Genomic DNA, 23,142 nt, shown 5'->3' with positions numbered 1-23,142 from the left:
ACCGGAGAGAGCTCCAAGCAGTGCTTGGGATGTCAAGGCTGTTTGTATCACAGGACAAGCATGCTTGGAGGCCCAGCCATTGGAATCCTTCATTGGGTAACTCTTTCCCTTAGCTACATTTCGTTTCAGAATTGCTTGCTGTATCTAGCCAGAAGCTTCCACATTGCGATGCAGAGGTTTAGCTTGGGTGACTGTTATTTGATGCTAAGTGCTCTGAGATGCTAATTTGCCCCTACTTGGTAAATTAGACTGTTAGGTGGTCTTTCATTGTAGCCACAGGGTGAAAGTTGCTCTGGAGGAGCCAACAGTTACTGGTTTGCACATTTCCAAATGTGATCTTTCTAGGGCCTTTTCTTTGGGCTTGTTACCTTTCCTGTGGGATTTGGTAGAATCACAAAGTGACCTCCAAGAGAGAGTGAATAAGGAATAAGAGACAGCAATCAGGGCCATGTGATTGAGTGAAATATTTCTTTCTTCAGTCAATGTCTAACTGGAAATCTTCTCAGATGAACCTATGAAAAAAAACAGACCAAGACATTTCCCAGCCTTCAAAAAAGAAAACGCTAAGCCCGCCCTCTCTTCTCAGGGGAAATGAAGTCACTACTCATTTCTGAAGCAGATTGTAGCCTGGGGTGAATGTAGGGAATGACTCACAAATAATATATTTGCCAGAGTAGAGGAAGCAGTGTTTGTGCATAATGAGATTCTTCAAAGGGAAAAAAATGTATCTTGCTTTCTTTTTTCCTCCTGTTCTCTAAGACAGAATGCTAAGGCCCAGTATTCTTTGACAGAAAAGCCCTGCACTTTTTCTCGGGGCGGCTTTGGTCTGGGTGAGGAGTTTCCATCCGTTGCTGCCTGTGTTTCTTCAAGCAGGGTGGGAATGTAAATAAGTCTCCTTTGGGGAAGAGGAATTTAGGGTGGACCTTGGTGAGGTATTTATATTCAGATGCCCTCATTATCTTAACTACCCCTCCATTCCTTTATACTTGTTAGTTCAAAGAAACCCTGAAATGTAGTACCTAGTATGTGTTCATTGTGTTCATGTGTTCATTGAAGCATTTGTTCAGGAACATGTGAAGAGACTGGTGGGCTTGAGAGTTGCATCTGGAGCTAGGGTGGTGTTACATGCCTAAAATACCTGCAGCTGGGGAGGCTAAACCAGGAGGATTGGAAGTTTGAGGCCAGCCTTATCAATTTAGCAAGACCCTATCTCAAAAGGGCATGAGGATTTGGCTCAGTAATTGAGCGCCCCTGGGTTCAATTCCCAACACCACAGAGTTCTATCTGGAACTGGATCAGCTGAGCAGACTTGGGAGTGGATCCTCACCTGCTTCCAGGATATGTAGATCTGCAGGGTTTCTGCTTTGGTTCTTAAAGCTCCCTTCCACATCCCTCCAGAATTTATTGAACAAATGTTTGGTAAGTACCGAAGGGTCAGGAACTAGGGGTACATCAGTGAATAAGAGAATCTTTAGGAAACTTCCAATTCTTACTGGGAGACAATAAATAAGTAACTGATAGAAACTTGTTTGAAAGTAAGAAGTGCTAGCCAGGCCGGGTGGTGTACACCTGTAATCCCAGCCACTCCTGAGGCTGAGACAGGAGGATCACAAGTACCTCAGCAATTTAGCAAGACCCTGTCTCAAAATAAATAAAAGGGACTGGGGATGTAGCTCAATGGTAAAGTGCCCCAGGGCTCAATCCCTAATACCAGAACCACTAATACCAGAAGAATGAGAGGAAAAAAAAAGTAAGAACACCAGGCCTGTAGGGAGGCTAAGGCAGGAGGATCCGGAGTTTGAAGCGAGCCTCAGCAGTTTAGCAAGGAGCTAAGCAACTCGATGAGATCCTGACTCTAAATAAAAAAATAAAATAGGGTTGGGGATGTGGCTCAGTGGTTGAGTGCCCCTGACTTTAATCCCCAGTACCCCACTCCAAACAAAAAGTAAGTGCTAAAGATAGAAGAGAGAGGGTAGGAAAAATGTGTGGGTGGGGGGGATTTACATATGGTAATCAGGGATGATCTCAATGACATCTGAGTGGTTCCCTGAAAGAGGGGAGGAGAATGAGCTATGCCCAATCTGGAGTGAGGGGAGAAGGTTGAGACCTCCAGCAACCATAAGAGCAAGTAAGAGGACCCTGACAAGGGACCACACCTGGTATGTTCTAAAGTAACAGGGAAGCCAGCAGCTGGAGCTGGAGGGAGGGAAAGTGACAGCAGGATAGGTCAGAGAGGGAGCCAGGTCACATAAGGACACAGTGGGAACTTTGGCTCTTTGGGAAATGGGACACTATTGGGGGGAATCTGAGCAAAAGAATAAAAAGATTTTTGTGTAAATTTGATGCATGTTGAGAACAGATTGACAAGGTCAAGGTCAGAAGGCCAGTAGGAGCCTTTCTCAGTTATCCAGGTGAAAGACAATGTGGATCTAGGTGATAAATATTCAAATATATTCTGAAGGTAGAGCTGAAAGTGTCTGCTGTCAAATGTGGAGGGTGGGAAAAATAATCAAAGATAACACCCAAGGTTTTAGGGCTTAGCAGCTAAAAGAATGGAGTTAGCATTCACCATATATTATTGTTTTTGTTTTGCTTTTGCGGGGCACTGGGAGTTTAACTCAGAGTCAATTTACCACTCAGCTACATTCCCCAGCCCTTTTTATTTTTTATTTTGAGACAGGGTCTCAAGTTGTATCAGGCTTCACTAAATTGCCGAGGCTGGCCTCAAACTTGAGTTCCTTTTGTCTCAGCCTCCTGAGCCACTGGGATTACAGGTGTGCACCACCACTCATGGCTACAATGGCAAATTTTGAAGGAGGCTCAGAATTAGGGAGTTATCAGGAACATTGTTTAGGGCCAGGAATATTTGAGATACTTATTACTACATCCAAGTGAAGATGTCAGTAGACATTCCGATAACAAATCTGCAGATAGAATTTGGGAATCATCATACTCGTTTTTAAAGCTATAAGACTAGGTAAAATCACCCAGGAAACGGGTGTAGGCAGAAGAAAGATGGGTCCTGGAGCTGATCCCTGGGATAGCCCAACCACTTAATGAAAATCAGTGAAATTCGTCTTACTGGGCTCTTAGAATTTTAGAGAAGAACTAGCAAAGAAGATTTAGAAGTAGCCCAAGTGGTAGGAGGCCAACTTGGTATGGATGTCCTGGTAGCCAAGTGAAGAGTGGGTCATGGAGGAAGAGCAGCCAGCTGTCAGATCAACACAAAAGATGAAGTCTGAGGTCTAATAACAATTAGCCATTAGATTCAGCAGCATTGAGGTTCTGGTGGTTTGAGCAGTTTGGGCAGCATGAATAGGGAGGGTACAGCCTGGTTGGAATAAGTTCAAGAAAGAGTGGCAGGAGACTAATTAGAAACAAAACAGCAAGTATAGATGTTCCTCTACTTGTGATGGAGTTATGTAAATCCAACAGTAAGTTAAAATATTGTAAGTTGAAAATACATTTAATACATGTAACCTAAAGAGCGTCGTGGCTTTGCCTCACCTGCTTTAAACTGGCTTATAACGCTTACATTAGCCTGCAGTTGGACAAAATCTCATTTACTGCAAAGCCTACTTTATAATAAAGTGTTGAATGTCTCATGTGATTTATTGAATACTGTCCTGAAAGTGAGTCACTGGTTGTTTGGGTGCACTTCATAGCATTATCAGGTCAAAAGATCATTAGCCAGGGCTGGGGTTGTGCTCAGCAGTAGAGCGCTCGCCTAGGCATGTGTGAGGCCCTGGGTTTGAGCCTCAGGGCCACATAAAAAAAATAAATAAATAAAATAAAGAGATTGAGTCCAACTACAACTAAAAAATAAATATTTTTAAAAAAAAATCATTAGCCAAACCATTGGAAGTCAGGAACTGCCCACTGTAGGTAACTAGCAAGGAATTTTGTTTGAAGAGGAGAGAATTAATGGCTATTAACTGATGAAGGAAATTTTAACTTCTTGTTGAAATAAATCATGGATGCACATAGGGCCACAGACTGAGTTGTGGGGTCAGAGTTCAGGATGGGGAAGACAGGAGGCATAATTAAGTATGTAGGCAGAGAAGAGATCTGTCCCCTACTCACCTTCCTCTTTTGGCCAGTGGCACTAGCCAGCCAGTGCCCAGAGTTGTTCTCATTTAATGAAAATCAGTGAAATTTGTCTGTTACTGGGCTCTTTTATAATTGCTACTGTGAGGTTGGAGATTTGCTTTTCAAAAATGTTCAGTGTAGTTTGGAGTCTCTCATGACCTGGGTTGCTGCTCTCTCCATCCAAGCTAATTCTCTTGTCAGCTTCCCTTGAGGCCCAGCTTTGTTCTCTAAAACCAGCCATGGTTTGCTTTTCCCTCACCAGCTCTGAATTCTTCCAGGCAACAGGGAAAGCATGGGCTTAGAAACTGCTTTGTTGGCTCCCAGCCCAGCCAAGCTGACCAAAATAGCCAACAGAAGGACTGTTTGCAAAGTGAAATTCCTCCAGGGGAAATACCAGAGCAGAAGGCCAAGGAAGCCAGTGGTCAGGGTGGTAGGAGCCCAGAAGGCAAAAAGGCTAAGCATTCCTAAGGCCTAGGTGTGGAGTTGGAGTGGGTGGGTTCTCTCCCAGAGGGAAGCTTCCTAAAGTCTACTGTTGTGGAATTTTTATGGGCCTCTTTTCTCTTATCCTGTGTCTCAAAGGATACTGTTTTTGCTGGGGTGTAGTTCAGAGCTAGAGCATTTGCCTAGCATGGGCTAGGATTCGGACCACACGCACACATGCACAAAGGCAGTTCTTGGTGAAATGGACAGTAGGCCAGCCCGTTATACTGTGTTCCCCCTGCCCTCCAGTTAGCTGTAGAAAGACCCCATAGGTCAGAGACATACTCTTGTGCCCTATGACTGTGGTGGGGTCAGTGCTATGAAGGGTGTCATGGGGAGTACACTCAGGCACATGGCAAGGTCACCTGTCTCAGACATGGGGAAGGTCAGGAAAGGCTTTTTTTTGGGGGGGGGATAATGGGGGACTACTAGAGATCAAACCCAGGGGTACTTTTTCACCCCAACCCATTTTATTTTTTATTTTGAGACAGGCCCTCAGTAAATTTCCCAGGCTGACCTCAAATTTGCAATCTTCCTCCCTCAGCCTCCAGAGTTGCTGGGATTACAGGCTTTCTCAGAATGAGTTAGAGAGGAACTCTGAAGAAATTAAAATGGCCAGACAAATGGGAGAGAGCCAGCTTTATGTTCCAGATCAGAGAGTGTATGGTGTTTTTTAATTCTAGGAGTGAAAAATTCTCAAGTGTATGCTGGGAAAGATGGAAGGGCCAGAGATAAAGTGGGAGAGGGAGGAGGGGGAAGGGCCAAGAGGAGGCACTATGGACTTTCTAAGCTTATCATAAGAGCATCTGGAATTTATTGAGGGGCTTGATCAGGGGAGTGGCAGGGTGGGATTTGCATTTTATAGATTTTTCTGACCAGATTGTGGAGGCTGGGTAAAAGGGAGCGAGGCCAGGGGCTGGAAACCATTCTGGAGGCTGGGAATGTATTTCAGTCTGAGCTGAGGGTAGTTAATACCATGGCCATGGCCATGGCCATGGGAACAAGAGTGGTGAGAAGACTAGAGACAAATGTCTAATTTGGAGGTAGAATCATCAGAACTTGATGATCTACTATGAAGAGGATACTCAGATTTTGTTGTGATTGAAAATACCAGAAGAGAGGCTGGTTTAGCCAGAAGTACTTTTTCACGTTTCAGTCATGGAATATATCCCTGTGCTGGGTACTGAGGGACTTGGTGTCACCAGTTCAATGAAGACAACATGGCCACCTGGGGAGCTCATCCATACTCCCATACATTAGGGCACATGATTATTTATTTAACGGGTGGCTAGCAAACTAAAGGAGTAAACCTCATCTCAGGGGGTCCAGAAAGGCCTCTGAGGACCTGGCATGCTTGTTACCCAATGTCTGTTAACAAATCTTTCTGGGAAAAAAATAGCCTGAGACCTGAAAGATGAAGGCATTAGGCATTGCAAAGATAGAAGAGCTGTAAGCAAGGGAAGGCAGAAACAAAAATATAGGCTCTTCAGGGGTCTAGAAAGAGGCCTGTGGGGACTGAGGGTGGGAAGGCCAGGAAGGATGCCCCATGCTGGCAGTATCTGTGGCCAGCTGAAGTAGAAAAAGGACTGGCTGAACACACGGGGCTTGGGAGTTGCCAGCCTGCACGTGGAAGGTTCCGGAAGCCAAGTGAGTGGGCTTGGTTACTTGGGAAATGATATTGGGTGAGGAGAAGGACATATGTTGAGGTTTTTCAGTATTTAAAGGATGGTAAAGGAAGAGGTGCCCACAGAAGAAGAGGTGGGAGAAAATTCATGGGAATTTCAAGGAGGAGGGAATGATTTCAAGGAGGAGGGAATGAGAGTCTGTTGGATTTATTAGCAAGGACATCAGTGGTGACTTGGGCATGACCAGCAAGCAGAGTGCAGGGGCCAAAGTCCTGATGCCTCTGCTTGCATAGGATGTGAGTGAGTCGAGGAGGGAGGGAACAGCAAAGCACTGACAGCTGTCCCACCAAGTCTGGCCAAGGAGGAAGAAAGAAACGGCTGTGCTGGAAGGAACAGGAGATGGCAGTGGGTGATCCGAACAAGAGCCTGGAGATTTTGGATGTGTTTCTGTCAGTCTTGGGGTCTGTTGGCTTCCTATATGAGGAAAAGAAATTCAGATGTGGCTCTTGAGACACCTGGTACCCTGCTGCCATGCTGTCATCAAGTCTTATATGATGTCCTTGGAAGTTTTCCTTGGAGCCTAAGAGATGTACTGTTGCTTGTGTAGTACATCACTGTAAAACCTGACCACCTTAGCCAGGTGTGGTGGCACATACCTGTAACCCCAGCAACTCAGGAGGCTGATGCAGGAGGACTGCAATTGCAGCAACTTAGCCAGGCCCTAAGCAATTTAGTGAGACCCTGTCTCAAAAAATAAAAAAGGGCTGGGGATGTAGATCAGTGGTAAAGTGCCCCTGCGTTCAGTCCTCAGCATCAAAAACAAAACTTTACCAGCCCAGAGACTACTGGGGAAGTTTTAGCCAACTGAATTAATGAAAAGTCTAAATGATAGAACTTTGAAAGACATGCAGCTTTTTCTTTCAAGAATATGCAGTAATTCCACTTATCAGTATTGCTAAATGTAGGTTTCAATGATCAGACATTAACTGTGATAATGCGTGCTTTTAATCTCAGCAACTTGGGAGGCTGAGGTGGAAGGGTCACAAGTTTGAGGCCAGTTTGGGCAATTTAGCAAGACACTGTCTCAAAAAATAAAAATGGAGATGTAACTCAGTGATAGAGTGCACCTCTGGGTTTAATTCCCAGTACCACTCACCCCCAAAGAGCAAATGGTACCATTAAAATGGCAGAAGTAGTATAAAACAATCACATAACTCTAAGAGTCCCTTTGCAGCCTTCATACACTACTTAGTCATGCTTTAAATAAGAAGGAAAAGTAAAGCACAATTTTTGTCCACATGACACATTTTAAATATAAGGTTCCAAATTAATGAGGTTCCAAAGTACCATTGACCAAAGTGCTGCAGGTATGTGTGCTGCCTCTCCATTACCACTTTTCATTTCCAAACACCGGCAGGAAATGCTGCTTTTCCCTTTCATGGTGAATCCCAGGACATAATTTTGCAATAACAGAGATTCTTCATTTGTTTAGTGGCCCAGGTCTGCAGCCCAGGGGCCATAAAGCTCTGAGTGACATCAGGAGACATACTTACAAACATTGTTTTGAGATGTAGAGGAGTGTTTCAAGAGCCAGCTGGGGAGAAAAATGAAACCAAACTGAAATGGTGCAACGTGGAGCGCCAGCAGTCTGCAGCTTGCTTCTGTTTTAACTGAAGATGCCCTCAGAGCACAGCCAGGTCCCTAACCAGTTTGAGTTCAGGGTAATAATGACTGTGGTAGAGAGAGGGAAATGATTAGGAAGCACTAGGCCAATTTTTACTTTATTTCATTTGCACTCTCCTATTCCAGTGTCTTGTCTTTTCATAACAGAGGATCTGAGGGAGAGTCATTTACCAATTTTAGCCAAGTGAACTTGAGCCCCAGGAAGTCTCCTGGGAGATCCCCTGCCTGCCTTCCCAGCCTGCTAGGAACTAACTCATCTTGCATTTTTATCAGCAACATGATCTAAAAGGTATAAAAATCTTTTTTGGGGGGCAGTGCTTGGTATTGAACCCAGGGCCTTGCACATGGTAGGCAAGCATTCTTCCACTGAGCTGCACCCCCATCCCCCAAAAATCATTTGGTCCAACTCTCCTCCCTATCTCAAGAGCCCATCTCCAACAGAAGTACACATCCTGCCTCTTGTTAAATGATTCCAGAGAAAGGAGAACATTATCCCCAAGGGCAACTGGTTCCATCTTTTGAAAGTTCTTATATTAAACTGAAATCTGCCTTCTTGAAATATCTACACCAAAGTCTTGGTTCTGCCCTTTGAACTCATATGGAATGAGTACTCTGGTAAATGACATTTAGGATCAGGCACCCTGCTACAACCACTGCTACTTTCCTCTGAACAACCCCTAGTTGTAAATTCTCCTTTTGAAATGTCCCTCAAAATGGAACTTGACCAGGCGCAGTGGCTCACACCTGTATTCCCAGTGGCTCAAGAGGCTGAGGCAGGAGGAGTCCAAGTTCAAAGCTAGACTCAATAAAAGGAAGGCGCTAAGCAACTCAGACCCTGTCTCTAAATAAAAATATACAATAGGGCTGGGGATGTGGCTCAGTGGTTGAGTGCTCATGAGTTCAATCCTCAATACCTGCCACCCCCCCCCCAAAAAAAAAAAAAAAAGAATGGAACATGACACTCTAGATGTCGTCCAAGTGTGCAGAATACAGTAAGACTATTATTTTTCTTGCCCTATGGTTGAATTATTAGAAATGCAATCCAAAGCCAGGTGTAGTGGTGCATGCCTGTAATCTCAGCAGTTCCAGAGTTGGAGGCAGAAGGATTGCAATTTGAGGCCAGCCTCAGCAATTTAGTAAGAACTTGACATAAAATAAAAATGAGTAGGGATGTAGGTAAAGTGCTCCCGGGCTCAATCTCCAGTTACCCCTGCCCCCGCCCCCCAATAAAGAATGCAACCCAAGCCAAGCATGGTTGCAAACACCTGTACTCCCAGAAATTTGGGAGGCTGAGGCAGGAGGATGGCAAGTATGAGGACAGCCTAAGGACTGGGGGTATAGCTCAGTGGTAGAGTGCCCTTGGGTTCAATCCCTACTATTGGGGCAGGGGAAGGCAAAAGAAAGAAATGCAGTTGAAGACTGTAGTAATTGTCTTTTGTTTTATATTTGCAATCATCAAGCTTTGTCTTCCTGACCTATATATATGTGATTTGTTTTTTAACTTAACAGTAGGATTTACTACATATCACCATGTGTGTGTACATTTTATTTTTTGGTACCAGGGTTGAACCCATGGACATTTAACCACTGAGCCACATCCCTATCCCTATTTATTTATTTTATTTTTTGTGGTGCTGGAGATTGAACCCAGCTCCTTGTGCATGCAAGACAAGCACTCTACCAACTGAATTATTGCCCCAGATTCCCTTTTTACTTTTTTTTTTAATATTTTTTTTAGTTGTATATGGACACAATACTTTTATTTTATTTATTTAATTTGTTTATATGGTGCTGGGGATCAAACCCAGTGCCTCACACATGTTAAGCAAGTGCTCTACCACTGAGCCACAACCCCAGCTGCCCCCTTTTTACCTTTGAGCAAGAGTCTCACTAAGTTGCTGGGCCTGGAACTTGCAGTCTATTGTCTCAGCCTCCCTAGTCAGTGGGATTATAGGCATGTACCACTCTGGCTTCAGAAGACTTTTTATTCTTGTGTTTTCATTATGCTGATTGTCTTTAAAAATGAGCATCTACCACTCATCACGGGGGACTGTTGCTTAGCCACATCCTACACACTTCAGGGCCTGTGTGTTTACAAGTGCTCCACTATAACTGCATGGCCTAGTTAGGACAGCTTCATTTTGCACGTTCAACTCGTGGTACATCTGTGCAAAGTGAAGAACAAGACTTTTTCATCCAGAAGCAGTGGGAAGACTATGTCACTTGGCACTGGCCAATGCAGGGTGGGTGAGCAGAGCTCAAGGGGCACAGAGGGTTGACTCTGTGCTATGCGTTGGCTGAAAGCGGTGATCAGGGTTCCATCAAACATCGTCCTCCCAGAATGATGGTGCTGATTTGAATTTTGCTGGCTTTTTTGTAGTTATTAACTTTATAGCAATTAAGCTGACTAACTGAGACACAGATTTATGTTCATATAAAATTAAGTCAAGTTTAACATTGTAATGAAAATAATCAAAGACAACACCCCAAAACATTTTTTTCCCTTAGAGCAGTCGTGTTCAAACTATTAGACTATGAACCACAATTATAAAAACAATTTATTTTGGGGCTGGGGGTTTAGTTCCGTGATAAGACATTTGCCTAGCATGTATAAGGCCTTGATTTCATACCCAGAACCACATACACACACAAAAAAAAAAAAAAAAATCAAGACTTAATGCAAACATACTCATACATGAGTGACACATCCCTGACCTAAACCATGCTGTAAAAAAAAAAAAAAAAAAAAAAAACATGAGTGACATATCCTTGTCCTAAACTCATGCAGTAACAACAACAACAACAACAAAACAGCTTTAGAGTAGTCTACCTGCCACCCAAGTTTGTGAACCAGTGCCAAGATCTAGAAAGCAAGTTAAACTTACAGGTGTCACAAAATTGAGAAGGGCTGTAAACACAATGAGTGTTGGTTTTAAGGTTCAAAGAGATCTTTAAAAACTGGTAGATGTAATGCTTAAAAGCAGAAGGCTCTAAACCTAAATAAAAATTATGTGTGGTCCACTAATAGGGAATGGAATGGCTGAGCATTCTCTCTCAGGCTCACTGTATTGTCTGTAAAACAGACAATGCCATCCTCATAGGATTTCTGTGATGCTCTGATAATTTACATGACAGCATTTGGCATAAGGCATGACATATAGTGGATCAATATACCAGGCATGGTTGTGGAAGCCACCTGGGAGGCTGAGGAAGGAGTATACAAATTTAAGGCCAATCTCAGCAATTTATTTTTTAAAATTTATTTCTATTTATTTATTTATTTTAGTTTTTGATAGACCTTTATTTTATTTATTTATATGTGGTGTTAAGAATCGAACCCAGTGCTTCACACATGCCAGGCAAGTGTGCTTACTGCTGAGCCCCAGCCCCAGCCCCAGTCTCAGCAATTTAGCAAGGGCTTAGCAATTAAGTGAGACCCTGTCTCCAAATAAAATATAAAATGGGCTGAGGATGTGGTTCAGTGGTAAAGCACCTCTGAGTTCAATCCCCAGTACCAAAAAATAAACAGAGTCCTTTGAGGAGAGGCCCATGGAGCCTGTTGGTTCCTGGGACCCACCCCAGTTTGAGATACCCCTAGCATGTATAAGGCCTTGGTTCCATACCCAGTCGACATGTAGCAGCCAACCTTCAGCACTTAGGTAGAAGCATGCTCATTTTAGCCCCCAGACTAGATTATCATCCTGCCTGAATTATTCCCCTGGTTGGTTTTTGTTTGTTTGTTTTTGTACTGGATATTGAACCCAAGGGCACTTTACTACTTGAGCTACATCCCCAGCATTTAAAAAAAAAAATTTTTTTTTGTAGTTGTAGATGGACAGAATGCCTTTATTTTATTTGCTTATTTTTATGTGGTGCTGAGGATAAAACCCAGTGCCTCACACATGCTAGGCAAGCGCCCATCCCTAGCCCTTTTTAAAATTTTTTTGAGACAAGGTGTTGCTAAATTTCTGAGGCTGGCTTCAAATTTGGAATCCTCTTGCCTCAGCCTCTGGAGTAGCTGCGATTATAGGAGTGGGGCACTGTACCTAGTACATTTTTTCCCTGTTCTTTTTTAAGTTGCTTAGGGCCCTGCTAAGTTGCTGAGACTGGCTTTTGAACTCATGATCCTCCTGCCTCTACCTCCCGAGCTGCTGGGATTAGAGGCATGTCAGTTTTTCCCTTCTTGATCACAAGAGTATTATGAAGATTTCTGTTGATGCCTGTTGAATTCAGATGCAAGGTGTTTATGTTTTCCTGATGTGTCTGTCCAAAACCCTATGAAAAGAAACTGAGATGTGTTCAGCATGTCTTGTTTTTTGCAACTCCATGCCTGTACCTGTGGTCATTCCTCCTTCCCTCAGTAACTGCAGTGCTATTCGATCATTCAATAATTCAACTCTAGAATTCAGTAATTCTAGAAATATGCCAAAGATCTGTCTGGGATGTTTCAGGATCTACATGTGCATTCTTGTGTACATTCTCACCAGGAGGGCTCCTGGTACAGTGAGCAGGACCTGCAGAACCACCCTGCCCTGCAGTGGCTTGGGACCTGGCGACCATTAAAGTCACTGGGGAGCCTCCTACCAGCCTATCACCCATCCTGGGCTTACCCTTCCTTTACCTTTCTCTAAGAATCCTTTCCCCATCGGGGAATGGTGGCATACACCTGTAATCCCAGTGGCTCAGGAGGCTGAGGAAGGAGGATCACTAGTTCAAAGCCATCCTCAGCAAAACCAAGGCATTAAGCAACTTAGTGAGACCCGTCTCTAAATAAAATACAAAAAAGGGCTGGGGATGTAGCTCAGTGGTCGAGTGCCCCTGAGTTCAATCCCTGGTATCAAAGAAAAGGAAAAAAAAGAATCCTTTCCCCAAAGAGAGAAGCTGGAGAGGCCCGCCCAGAGGGAATGGCTCTGCTCTCTCCAGCCTTTGTCCTTTTCTTGCTAGATGCCCACCAGGGGCTCAAGCTCTGAGCCTTTTTGTCTTTTCAACTCTCCCAAGTAATATTCCTCATCTGTTTTTCCTGGCATCAGCTTTCCAAAGTTCTAGGATAGAAGCCTGACTTCCTGCCCAGTGTTCTTTTCCTTAGTGATTTATGAACTCAAGATGAACTAGATTCTCTCCCTCAAACTCCTCATGTCTTACATTTTTTTCATCTTGTTTTCCTTTTAAATTAGACTAAATGCAGGGTAGAATCTCCTTTCATAATTTCCTCAACCTTCTTTATTTTCTTTTATTTTAAAAAAAGAACAATAGGGTATAGTTGTCCCTGAGTATTCACAGGGCATTTGGCTCCGGGACCTTCTGCAGATACGAAAATCCACAGATACTCAAGTCCCTTACATAAAATGGCAGAGTGTTTTCATGTAGCATACACACATCCTCCTGTATACTTTAAATCATCTCTTGATTACTTGTAATACCTAAAACCACATAATTGTTACACTGTATTATTTGGGGAATAATGACAAGAAAATGTCTACACATATTCAGTATAGATACAGTATTTTTTTCCTAACGTTTTGATCTGTGGTTGATTGAATCTGTGGATACAGAAGACCAGTTGTCTAATCACTGTGAGAAAATAGGGAAATATAGAACAAGGAGAAAAATTCTTTGTTAAGTAAAATTCTACCAAGCAATAACAACTTATAACATTTTATATATATGCATATATACACACACATTTAGACAAAAATAGAATTTACTCTATTTACATTCTTCTCTGTATATTGTTATTAGCTCTACCTGTTCTTGGAGCCAATACCTACTGTCCAGTGTAAAAATGTAAATTTATTTAAAGAAATTAACCATATGTGATATTCCTAGAACCCTCATGCCTTTGTGGTAAAGGCCGAGAATACAGCACCCATGAATTTGGAATGAAATAGGTGTGTCCTTCTTGTACCCCATCCATCCACCCGTGGGGCTGGTTTGGCGTCTGCCTATAGCAGGAGTGAGAAGGAAGCTTGAGTTAGGGCCAGAAGATTGATTGGCTGGGGCTCCTCTGCCCACTATAAAGGGTTCCTGTGTAGCTTGGCAGAGCCAGTTGGGGATGGGGTGTGCCCAGACTAGTTACCGTCTAGAGTCTTCATGTTAAGGGGCCAGTGCACTGGAGGCAGGCCTGGCTCCTCACAGGCTTGCATAGCTGAGCCTGAGCAGAGATTATCTGCTAAAAGGTGTGGGGCTGTCATCCTGTGGCAGGGACATGTGGAGAGAGGCTGTTAACTCCTCTTGGAGAAGCAAGAATGAATAGAGGCAAAAAGAAAATCTGAGGCAGGGGGGCTTGGGTCCTTTTCCTAAGATGTCTTGTGTCTTACTTTGTCTCTTTCTTCCAGCAGATCCACAGATGAGTATGGCTGCCACTGCTGCCGTCAGTCCCAGTGACTACCTGCAGCCTGCTGCCGCCACCACCCAGGCGAGTGGGCTCTGAGGGCGGGGTTCTCAGCTGCTTGTATGGGCTCATTGAAGCCAATGTTAACCACACTCAAAACCCTTTTCATTGTCACTTTCAACACTAAGACATGAGACCCAGGAAGGTTCACTTATCTACACTTTCTAAACTAAAAGTCATGCCACTTACCTAAGGTGCCACAGTTGGATCAGGGGGAAAGGCCAGGATTAAACTCAAGTATTCTTTCCCTAGATACCATTGCCATAGATGGAAACAGAGGCCCTTTTATTGAAGTTTTAAGAGAGCAGCCTTCCCTAGTCCATGGCATTGCATGTAGGAAGCACTAGAAAATACCAGTGTGTTTGTCCCTTTGCTGCCTGTCCTTTTCCCCTTCCTTCCTTTGTCAGTGGAACAGTCAGGGATTTCAGGGATTTCTCCTTCCCTATGATGGTGTGGTAGAACTCCTTCTGGGACTAAAGAGCATCATTATCCTGGTAAATGTGAGGCTAGCCCACAATGCTAGTTCATCCCACCCAGGGGCTGCTTCTAGGGAATTCCTGAGAAAGTACTGTCCTGCCTTTCCTTACTTGGTTGGCAGAAAAACCAAAGGGATACTGGTGACACAGGCAGGGAAGAGCACACAGAGGGCTGCCACCTTAGAGGATCATGAAGGGCTGATGGGCAGCCAGCCCCAGGCCTTCTTGTCTCACTCCTTTCCTCTGCTGGTTTTTGCAGGACTCCCAGCCATCTCCTTTGGCCCTGCTTGCTGCAACATGTAGCAAAATTGGCCCTCCAGCTGTTGAAGCTGCTGTGACACCTCCTGCTCCCCCCCAGCCAACACCACGGAAACTGGTCCCTATCAAACCTGCCCCACTTCCTCTGAGTCCTGGCAAAAATAGCTTTGGCATCTTATCCTCCAAAGGAAATATACTTCAGATTCAGGGGTCACAACTGAGCACCTCCTATCCTGGAGGGCAGCTGGTATTCGCTATCCAGAACCCCACCATGATCAACAAAGGGAACCGGTCAAATGCCAATATCCAGTACCAGGCGGTCCCTCAGATTCAGGCAAGCAGTTCCCAGACCATCCAGGTGCAGCCCAATCTCACCAACCAGATCCAGATCATCCCAGGCACCAACCAGGCCATCATCACCCCTTCGCCGTCCAGTCACAAGCCTGTCCCCATCAAGCCAGCCCCTGTCCAGAAGTCAAGTGCAACCACCACCCCTGTGCAGAGTGGGGCCAACGTGGTAAAGCTGACAGGTGGAGGTGGCAACGTGACGCTCACCCTGCCCGTCAACAACCTTATGAACGCCAGTGACACTGGGGCAGCCACTCAGCTCCTCACTGAAAGCCCTCCCACCCCTCTGTCTAAGACTAACAAGAAAGCCAGGAAGAAGAGCCTTCCTGCTTCCCAGCCATCTGTGGCTATGGCTGAGCAGGTGGAGACGGTACTGATTGAGACCACTGCAGACAACATCATCCAGGCAGGAAACAACCTGCTGATTGTTCAGAGCCCTGGGGGTGGCCAGCCAGCTGTGGTCCAGCAGGTCCAGGTGGTGCCGCCCAAGGCCGAGCAACAGCAGGTGGTGCAGATCCCCCAGCAGGCTCTGCGGGTAGTGCAGGCTGCATCTGCCACCCTCCCCACCGTCCCCCAGAAGCCCTCCCAGAACTTTCAGATCCAGACGGCTGAGTCAACACCTACTCAGGTACCATACACCCTCTGCCCTGCCTCCCTTTTCTCCTCTGATTACCCCTCAGCTTGCTTTTGAAGGAGAGGTAGGTCATCTCCTGATTTGATCTGGGTGTTGGAATCAATAGCATTTGGGTGGGCAGGAAGTGGCCATTTCTGTATGACAAACAAGCTCTCTTCAGGTCTTGGACCAAGTACTGCTTATCTGTAGAAAGCAGATGAAATGAAGTTTTATTTTGATCCTTTTTTTTTTTTTTTTTTAATATCTTTATATTTGTTTGTGGTGCTGAGGATCAATCCTAGTGCCTCACAGGTGCTAGGCGAGCGCTCTACCACTTGAGCCACAACCCCAGCCCCCTGATCCTTTTTCTTTATGGGGAATATTTTTGGGGATGGGTAGGAGACAAATGTATATCTTTTAATAATAAAGCTGACTTCTTATTATAGAATTACATAGGACAGCAAAAATGAAAATTTCTAGTCAGAACCATAGAATCTGATGTAAAGTAACAATGCTAATCACTGTTAATTATAAATAATAATTAATAATAATAATAGGAGCAGTCTAGTTTTACAGCAGGAACATTTAGGTTAAATTCATCTAGGATTTTGAATTCAACAAGCATGTTTTCTTCTTTTACATTTCTTATGGTTGTCTAAGCTGGGCGTGGAGGCACTCTCCTACAATTCTAGCTACTTGGGGGCTGAGGCAGGAGAATGAAAAGTTGGAGGCTAGCCTCAACAACTGAATGAGATTTTGTCTCAAAATAAAAAAGGGCTGGGCATATCGGTGCACATGCCAGCCTCAGCAACTTACTGAGGCCCCAAGCAGCTTAGCAAGACCCTCTCTCAGTGGCTCAGTGGTCGAGGACCCCTGGGTTTAAACCCCAAGACTACCAAGAAAAAAAAAAAAGTGCTCAATTATTCCAAATCTCTTTGGCTCTGTGAGGCAAATTTTACTCTTTGTGCATGCTTCCAGAGATTGTGCCCATGTTGCAGATGGAGAACTGGGAACTCAGAGATGTTAGAAAGTACCCAAAATTTCTTGGGGTGTGACAAGCACCAGGATTCAAATCAGAATTTTCTGATCTTTTCTGTTCCTCTTTCTCCTTTTCATTTTTGTAGTACTGGGGATTGAACGTAGGAGTGCTCTACCACTGAGCTACATCCCTAGACCTTTTTTAATATTTTATTTAGAAAAAGGGTCTCACTGAGTTGCTTAGGGCCTCACTAAGTTGCTGAAGTTGGCTTTGAACTTTCGATCCTTCTGCCTCAGCCTCCTAAGGTGCTGGGATTACAGGCAAGCACCACGCACCTGGGCCTAGATATTTTTATTTTTTATTTTGAGACAGGATCTCAACTCTGTGAAGTTGTCTTTGAACTTGGCAGTCTTCCTGTCAGCCTCCCAAATAGCTGAGTATGGGCATGCATCACCATGCCTGTCCTCAACTCAGATTTCTAACTTTAAACCCCACACTTTTCCATTCTCCACCTTGACTCTGTGTAGTAGATGCTACCATTAAAATTGATGATGGGTTGTTGTTTTTTTTTTTTAATATAGAAAATTAGTTCCTGCCATTGAGGAATTTGTAATCCAGATACCTGTAGAGCTGGTCACAGTGGCACACACCTGTAATCTCAGCAGCTTGGGAGGCTGAGGCAAGAGGATTGCAAATTCAAAGCCAGCCTCAGCAACTTAGTGAGGCTCTAAGTGACTTAGCGAGACCCTGTCTCAAAAAAGGGTGGTGGTGCTGAGGGTGTGATTCAGTAGTTAAGCACCCCTGGTCTCGATCCCTGGTACCAAAAAAATAAAATAAAGATGGCTGTAGAGAGAGGACCACATTAGTAACAGTGTGATCTCCTGGATAGAGAAGAAATGCCTTTGAATTTGAGCTGGGGACATGGAAGTCATACAAGAGGAAATCTGAGGCCTTCCTTAGAATTTCTACTTCCTTCTGGTGTGTATTATATATTGCCAGGTGACTTTTTACAAATTGTTTATTTCACAATATCTAAGATCCTATTATCAGAACTACTTTAAAGGTAAAAAACTGCTGGATGCACACCTGTAATCACAGATACTTGGGAGGCTGAGACAGGAAGATCATAAGTTTGAGGCCAGTCTAGGCAATCTGGTGAGACCCTGTCTCAAAAGATAAAAAGACTCATGATATAGCTCAGTGACAGAGCACTCCTGGGTTTAATTCCTAATACTGCAAAAAATAAATAAATAAAAGCGAAGAGCTGAAGCAATACCTGCTCAGGTGTGGTATGCACATCCTCGGCAGTCTCAGTCACCTTTTCTTCATCTTCAGACTGTTGGAGGCAGGACTTAAATCAGATCTTCCTGAAGAAATAATCATATACTTTAGCTATAACAACATCTTTGTCATCATTATTACTTTTGGCACGAGGTCCTGAACCCAGGGGCACTGTCTACTGAGCTACATCCCCAGCCCTTTATGTTATTTTCATTTTGAGACAGGGTCTCACCAAGTTTCCCAGGCTGGCCTCCAACTCCCCAGGCCCTCTGTCAGTGATTGTTTCTGTCTTTGTTTTTCATGATCTTGACAGGGGCACTGGCCAAGTACCCTGTAGAAAGTCCCCTGTCTAAATTTGTCTGTTTTTATGATTATTAGACTGAAGTTCTGGGGTTTTGTAATGAATACCAGAGGCAAAGTACCCTTTTCAGCACGTTACAACAGGGGTACAGGACACCCCCTGTGATGTTAGCCCTTGTCCCTTGGTGAAGCTGCCAAAGGTGGTGTTCGCCAGCTGTCTTTGCAAGTTGTTACTTTTCCCTTTGTTCTATGGAAATCAGTTGCTAAGTCTGAATTTGTCTCTTTTCCCCATTTATTTACTTATTCAATCATTTATTTATATCACTATGGACTCATGTATATTTTATACTTTGGGTTATAAGCCAATACTACTTTTTTTTGCTTAAAATTGTTCCAGTTTTGGTCATTGGGAACTCTTTCATGCTGAATCCTGTATCCTTTTGACATGTTCTCATCCTTTTTTTTAAATTCAGCTTTTTTGAGGTATTCACACACCATAAAAATCACCCTCTCAAAGTGTCGAGTTCCATGGTCTTTAGTATATTTACAGAGTTGTGCAGCCTTCATCACTTACCATTTCCCCTCCCCTCAGCCTCTGACATCCACTAGTCTATTTCCTGCCTGTGCATTGCCTATTCTGGACATTTCACATGAATGGACTCTACAACAGAAGGTCTTTTGTGACTGGTTTCTTTCACTTAGCATAATCTCCAGGTTCATCCACACTGGAACATCAGGACTTCATTCCTTGATCTTCCCAGCTCCAGCCTAAGAATCAACCATTTCTCTTAGGAGTCCAGGTTCCTCTTCTCGGAGGATGTGACAGCAGTTTTTTAATTCTCTCATTCTCCATCCCATTTATATGTTTTTCAGTATGGACTCATGGATTCCTGTTTTATTCAATGGGTTATAATACATTAATATAACTATTTCAATGTTTAAATTGTCCCAGATTTGATCAGTGGGGCCCCTCGTGCTGGCTTTTCACCTATCCTCACCATGCTGTGGGCATTTCCCTAACTTCCCAGCACAAGCATCCTGATCTCTTCTTGTACCTTCCCTGCCCCAACCTGGAATTAACTCTTTCTCTGGGGAGTTCTCATTCCCTTTAAATTAAAAAAAAAAAAAAAAAAAAGATTTTTTTTTTTTTTTCAGTTGTAGATGAACACAATACCTTTATTTTTTATGTGCTACTGAGGATCAAACCCAGTGCCTCACACATGCTAGGCAGGCGCTCTACCACTGAGCTACAATGGCAGCTTCTCCCATTCCCTTTAGTGGAGCATTGATTTAGAAGCTGGGGCTTAGGTGCTGGCGTGAGCTTATTGCTACAAAGGTGTTGCTTAGTGGACACAGCTAGGAAGTACACATCAATAGACATGTCTACAGACATAGATAATGTCTAAATATATATATATATGTATATATATATATATACACACACACACACTTTTTTTTATCTTTGCCAGTCTGGATTGGAGAAAGATTATTTCTTATTTACATGTCTCTTGAGGACTAACATGAATCTGTTTTTCTTTGTCTTGGGGTCACTATCTTCTAATTCTCCAACTCTGAGATTTGGCATTGACATTTTTCTGTGTTAACACAGTAAATTAAAAGTTTGGTTTCAAATCAATAGCCAGCCTTGCTAGCTTAGTACAAGGAGCCCCTTGTTGAACATCAACAGTGTATAAATGTAGATTTGGGCTGTTGGACGAGAGACTTGGGCTGACAGAGAGGCACTGCCTGTTCTTAATTGGGCAAGGAGATATGAAGGTGCAGGAGCCCTCTTTCCCAGAGCACTTACTTTTTCTCTCTGGCCCCCCAGGTCTACATCCGCACACCTTCTGGTGAAGTACAGACAGTCCTTGTCCAGGACAGCCCCCCAGCTACAGCTGCAACCACCTCAACCACCACGTGTAGCAGCCCTGCACCCCGGGCTCCCCATCTGAGTGGGACCAGCAAAAAGCACTCAGCTGCAATTCTCCGAAAAGAGCGCCCCTTGCCAAAGATTGCACCCGCTGGGAGCATCATCAGCCTGAATGCTGCACAGCTGGCTGCGGCGGCCCAGGCCATGCAGACCATCAACATCAATGGAGTCCAGGTCCAGGGTGTACCTGTCACCATCACCAACACTGGCGGTGAGGAAACAGGCTTCAGCCACGTGGTTGGCAACAAGGCCTGTGTGCCCAGCACGTGGGAATGAAGCCAGCCTGGGGATTCCCAGTAGCAGCAGTGAGGATACTGCCCATTCTTTGCCTGGTCCTCTGCAGCCTAAGAGCACGTCCATGTGTATCTTCCCAATTGGTTCTTAGAGTAGAGCTGTGAGATAGAGTAAATCACATAGTCTCCATTAGACCTTGAATCTGATGGAAAATTTCCTGGGGTACCCAGATTAATTTGATACAAACTGAGGACATATGTTCAGGGGAGATTCTGAGTAAAGGAAGTCAAAAGCTTCTTAGAAAGGCTGGCATTGAGATTGAGGGTGAGGAAGGAACCCTGGATGGTGAGAAAGCTTGTGCTGTACTTTAGGTCACTGGTGGTATGTATGCTGAGAAAGTGGCCTCAGAAATAATCACAGGAAGAATTGAAGCTACCTAGCAAAAGTGCTTCTTTGCATCCTATATCTGGTTGAAGGGAAAACTTGAAGGTAGCAGGAACTCTGAATCTCCTCTCTTCATCTTTTGTTGGGGTGCTAAGTATTGAACCCAGGGGCACTCTACCACTAAGCTATATCCCCAGCTTTTAATTATTCTTTTAAATGTTTGAGACAGGGTCTAAATTAAATTAGGCCAGTTGTCCTCAACCTTGTGATCCTCCTGCCTCGGCCTTCCATATAGCTGGGATTACAGGTGTGTACCACCATTCCTGGCTCACCTCTTCATCCTTATTGAATTTACAGTACTTTATGCATTTGGTTTTCCCATTTGGGGGCCCCAAAAGAGAGGACAAGGCATCCTAGAGGACTTAATTTTTCCCAGAGCCCATAAAACTATCTTCTCTTACTAACAAAAGTCCCTAGAGACTTTTATCCTAAAAGTAGAGTGGATAATCAACAAGGGCCTAAGGTAGAGGAAACAGGAAGAATGCTCTAAGACAGTGCCAGGTAAGACCCTTTGTAACTGGAATCATGTAGGCAATGTCTTTAACTTTTTTTTTTTGGTTGCACATGGGATTGAACCCAGTGGAGCTTTACCACTTTATTTTAAATTTTGAGACAAGGTCTCACTAAGTTGCTGAGGCTGGCCTCAAACTTCGCAACCTTCTGCCTCAGTCTCCCAAGTAGCCAGGATTATGCATCTGCTTCATCCACCTGGTTCATGTAGGCAACATCTTTTTTTTTTTAATTAATATTTTTTAGTTATAGATGGATGCAATATCTTTATTTTGTTTATTCATTTTTATATGGTGCTGAGGATCGAACCCAGCGCCTCACATGTGCAAGGCAAGTGCTCTGCCACTGAGCCACAACCCCAACCCCTGTAGGCAACATCTTAAAGTGCATTTTGAGTTTGGTACAGTGGCATATGCCTGCAGTTCTAGCTACTCTAAGCTGAGGTAGAAAGATCTCAAGTTTGAGACCAGCCTTGGCAACTTAGACCTTGTCTCAAAATTTAAAAGGGCTGGAATGCTAGGTGTGGTGGCACAAACCAGTAATCCCAGCGGCTCAGGAGGTTGAGGCAGGAGGATCACAAGTTCAAAACCAGCCTCAACAACAACTTATGAGGCACTGTCTCAAAAAAAAAAAAAATACATATATATATACACACACACACACACACATAAAGGGCTTGGATGTGGCTTTATGGTTAAGTACCCCTGGGTTCAACCCTGGTACCAAAAAAATTTTTAAAAAGGCGAGGCTGGGGTGTAGCTCAGTGGTAAAACTCTTGCTCAGCATGTGTGACATACAGGGTTTAATCCACAGTAATGCAAAAAATAAATACACATAAAAATAAAATAATAAGAAAATAAAAAGATGAGGTGAGTTGAATGAATTTTGCCTGTGAAGTATGATGGTTCAGGGCAGTGACTCTGAACCTGGGTTCACTTCCGGTTCTACTATATTAGCCATGTGACCTTGATATGTTATTTAATGTGGTCTCCTCTTCTCTGAATTGGGGATAATAGTATCTGTTATAGGTTTATCTGAGGTCTCTAACAGGTTCTCAAAAGTAGCAGCTGCAGTGATTATCCTTTTGTGCAGAAAGGAAGAACTTTTGACTCAAGGTTTCAGGCTTCCTCTCTGTAAACTGTGGCCTTCTCTTTACCACAGGGCAGCAGCAGCTGACGGTGCAGAATGTTTCTGGAAACAACCTGACCATCAGTGGGCTAAGCCCCACCCAGATACAGCTGCAGATGGAGCAGGCCCTGGCCGGAGAGGCCCAGCCTGGGGAGAAGCGGCGCCGCATGGCCTGCACATGTCCCAACTGCAAGGATGGGGAGAAGAGGTAATCCAAGGGTTAGGCCACACCAGCATCCTGGCATGTGCACTGTTCCCCAAGCCCCTCCAGGGGTGCCCAGGGCTTACGCTTAGCTTGTCTTTTTTTTTTTCCCCTAGTACTGAGTATTGAACCAAGGGGCATTTTACCACTGAGCTACACCTTTAGCATTGT

General features: G+C 44.1%; 1 protein-coding gene and 1 long non-coding RNA gene across 3 annotated transcripts in view; one reads left to right on the top strand and one right to left on the bottom strand.

Annotated features, from left to right (window-relative positions):
- The window catches only part of Sp2 (Sp2 transcription factor), a 29,978-nt gene that overhangs the window by 3,838 nt on the left and 2,998 nt on the right, over positions 1-23,142 (top strand). The window contains exons 2-5 of one of the 2 annotated variants that reach the window (XM_046420402.1): positions 14,216-14,292; positions 15,004-15,978; positions 20,352-20,664; positions 22,803-22,977. In XM_046420402.1, coding sequence (XP_046276358.1) covers positions 14,216-14,292; positions 15,004-15,978; positions 20,352-20,664; positions 22,803-22,977 — 1,540 coding nt within the window. Of the gene's footprint in view, positions 1-14,212; positions 14,293-15,003; positions 15,979-20,351; positions 20,665-22,802; positions 22,978-23,142 lie in introns of both variants that reach the window. The other variant, XM_046420401.2, reaches the window with a different exon arrangement.
- Positions 15,964-20,355, bottom strand: LOC131423260 (uncharacterized). Its single transcript, XR_009224580.1, has 3 exons — positions 18,219-20,355; positions 18,029-18,105; positions 15,964-16,167 (listed from the first exon to the last, which is right to left on the bottom strand). It is a non-coding gene; the product is annotated as an uncharacterized LOC131423260 (long non-coding RNA).

The sequence above is a fragment of the Marmota monax genome, unplaced genomic scaffold (assembly GCF_021218885.2).
Source record: "Marmota monax isolate L192 unplaced genomic scaffold, Marmota_monax_Labrador192_F-V1.1 WCK01_AAM20220418_F8-fsc00064, whole genome shotgun sequence".
Lineage (NCBI taxonomy): Eukaryota > Metazoa > Chordata > Mammalia > Rodentia > Sciuridae > Marmota > Marmota monax.
The sequence above is the reverse complement of the archived record's forward strand: the minus strand, read 5'-3'. Positions and strand labels throughout refer to the sequence as shown.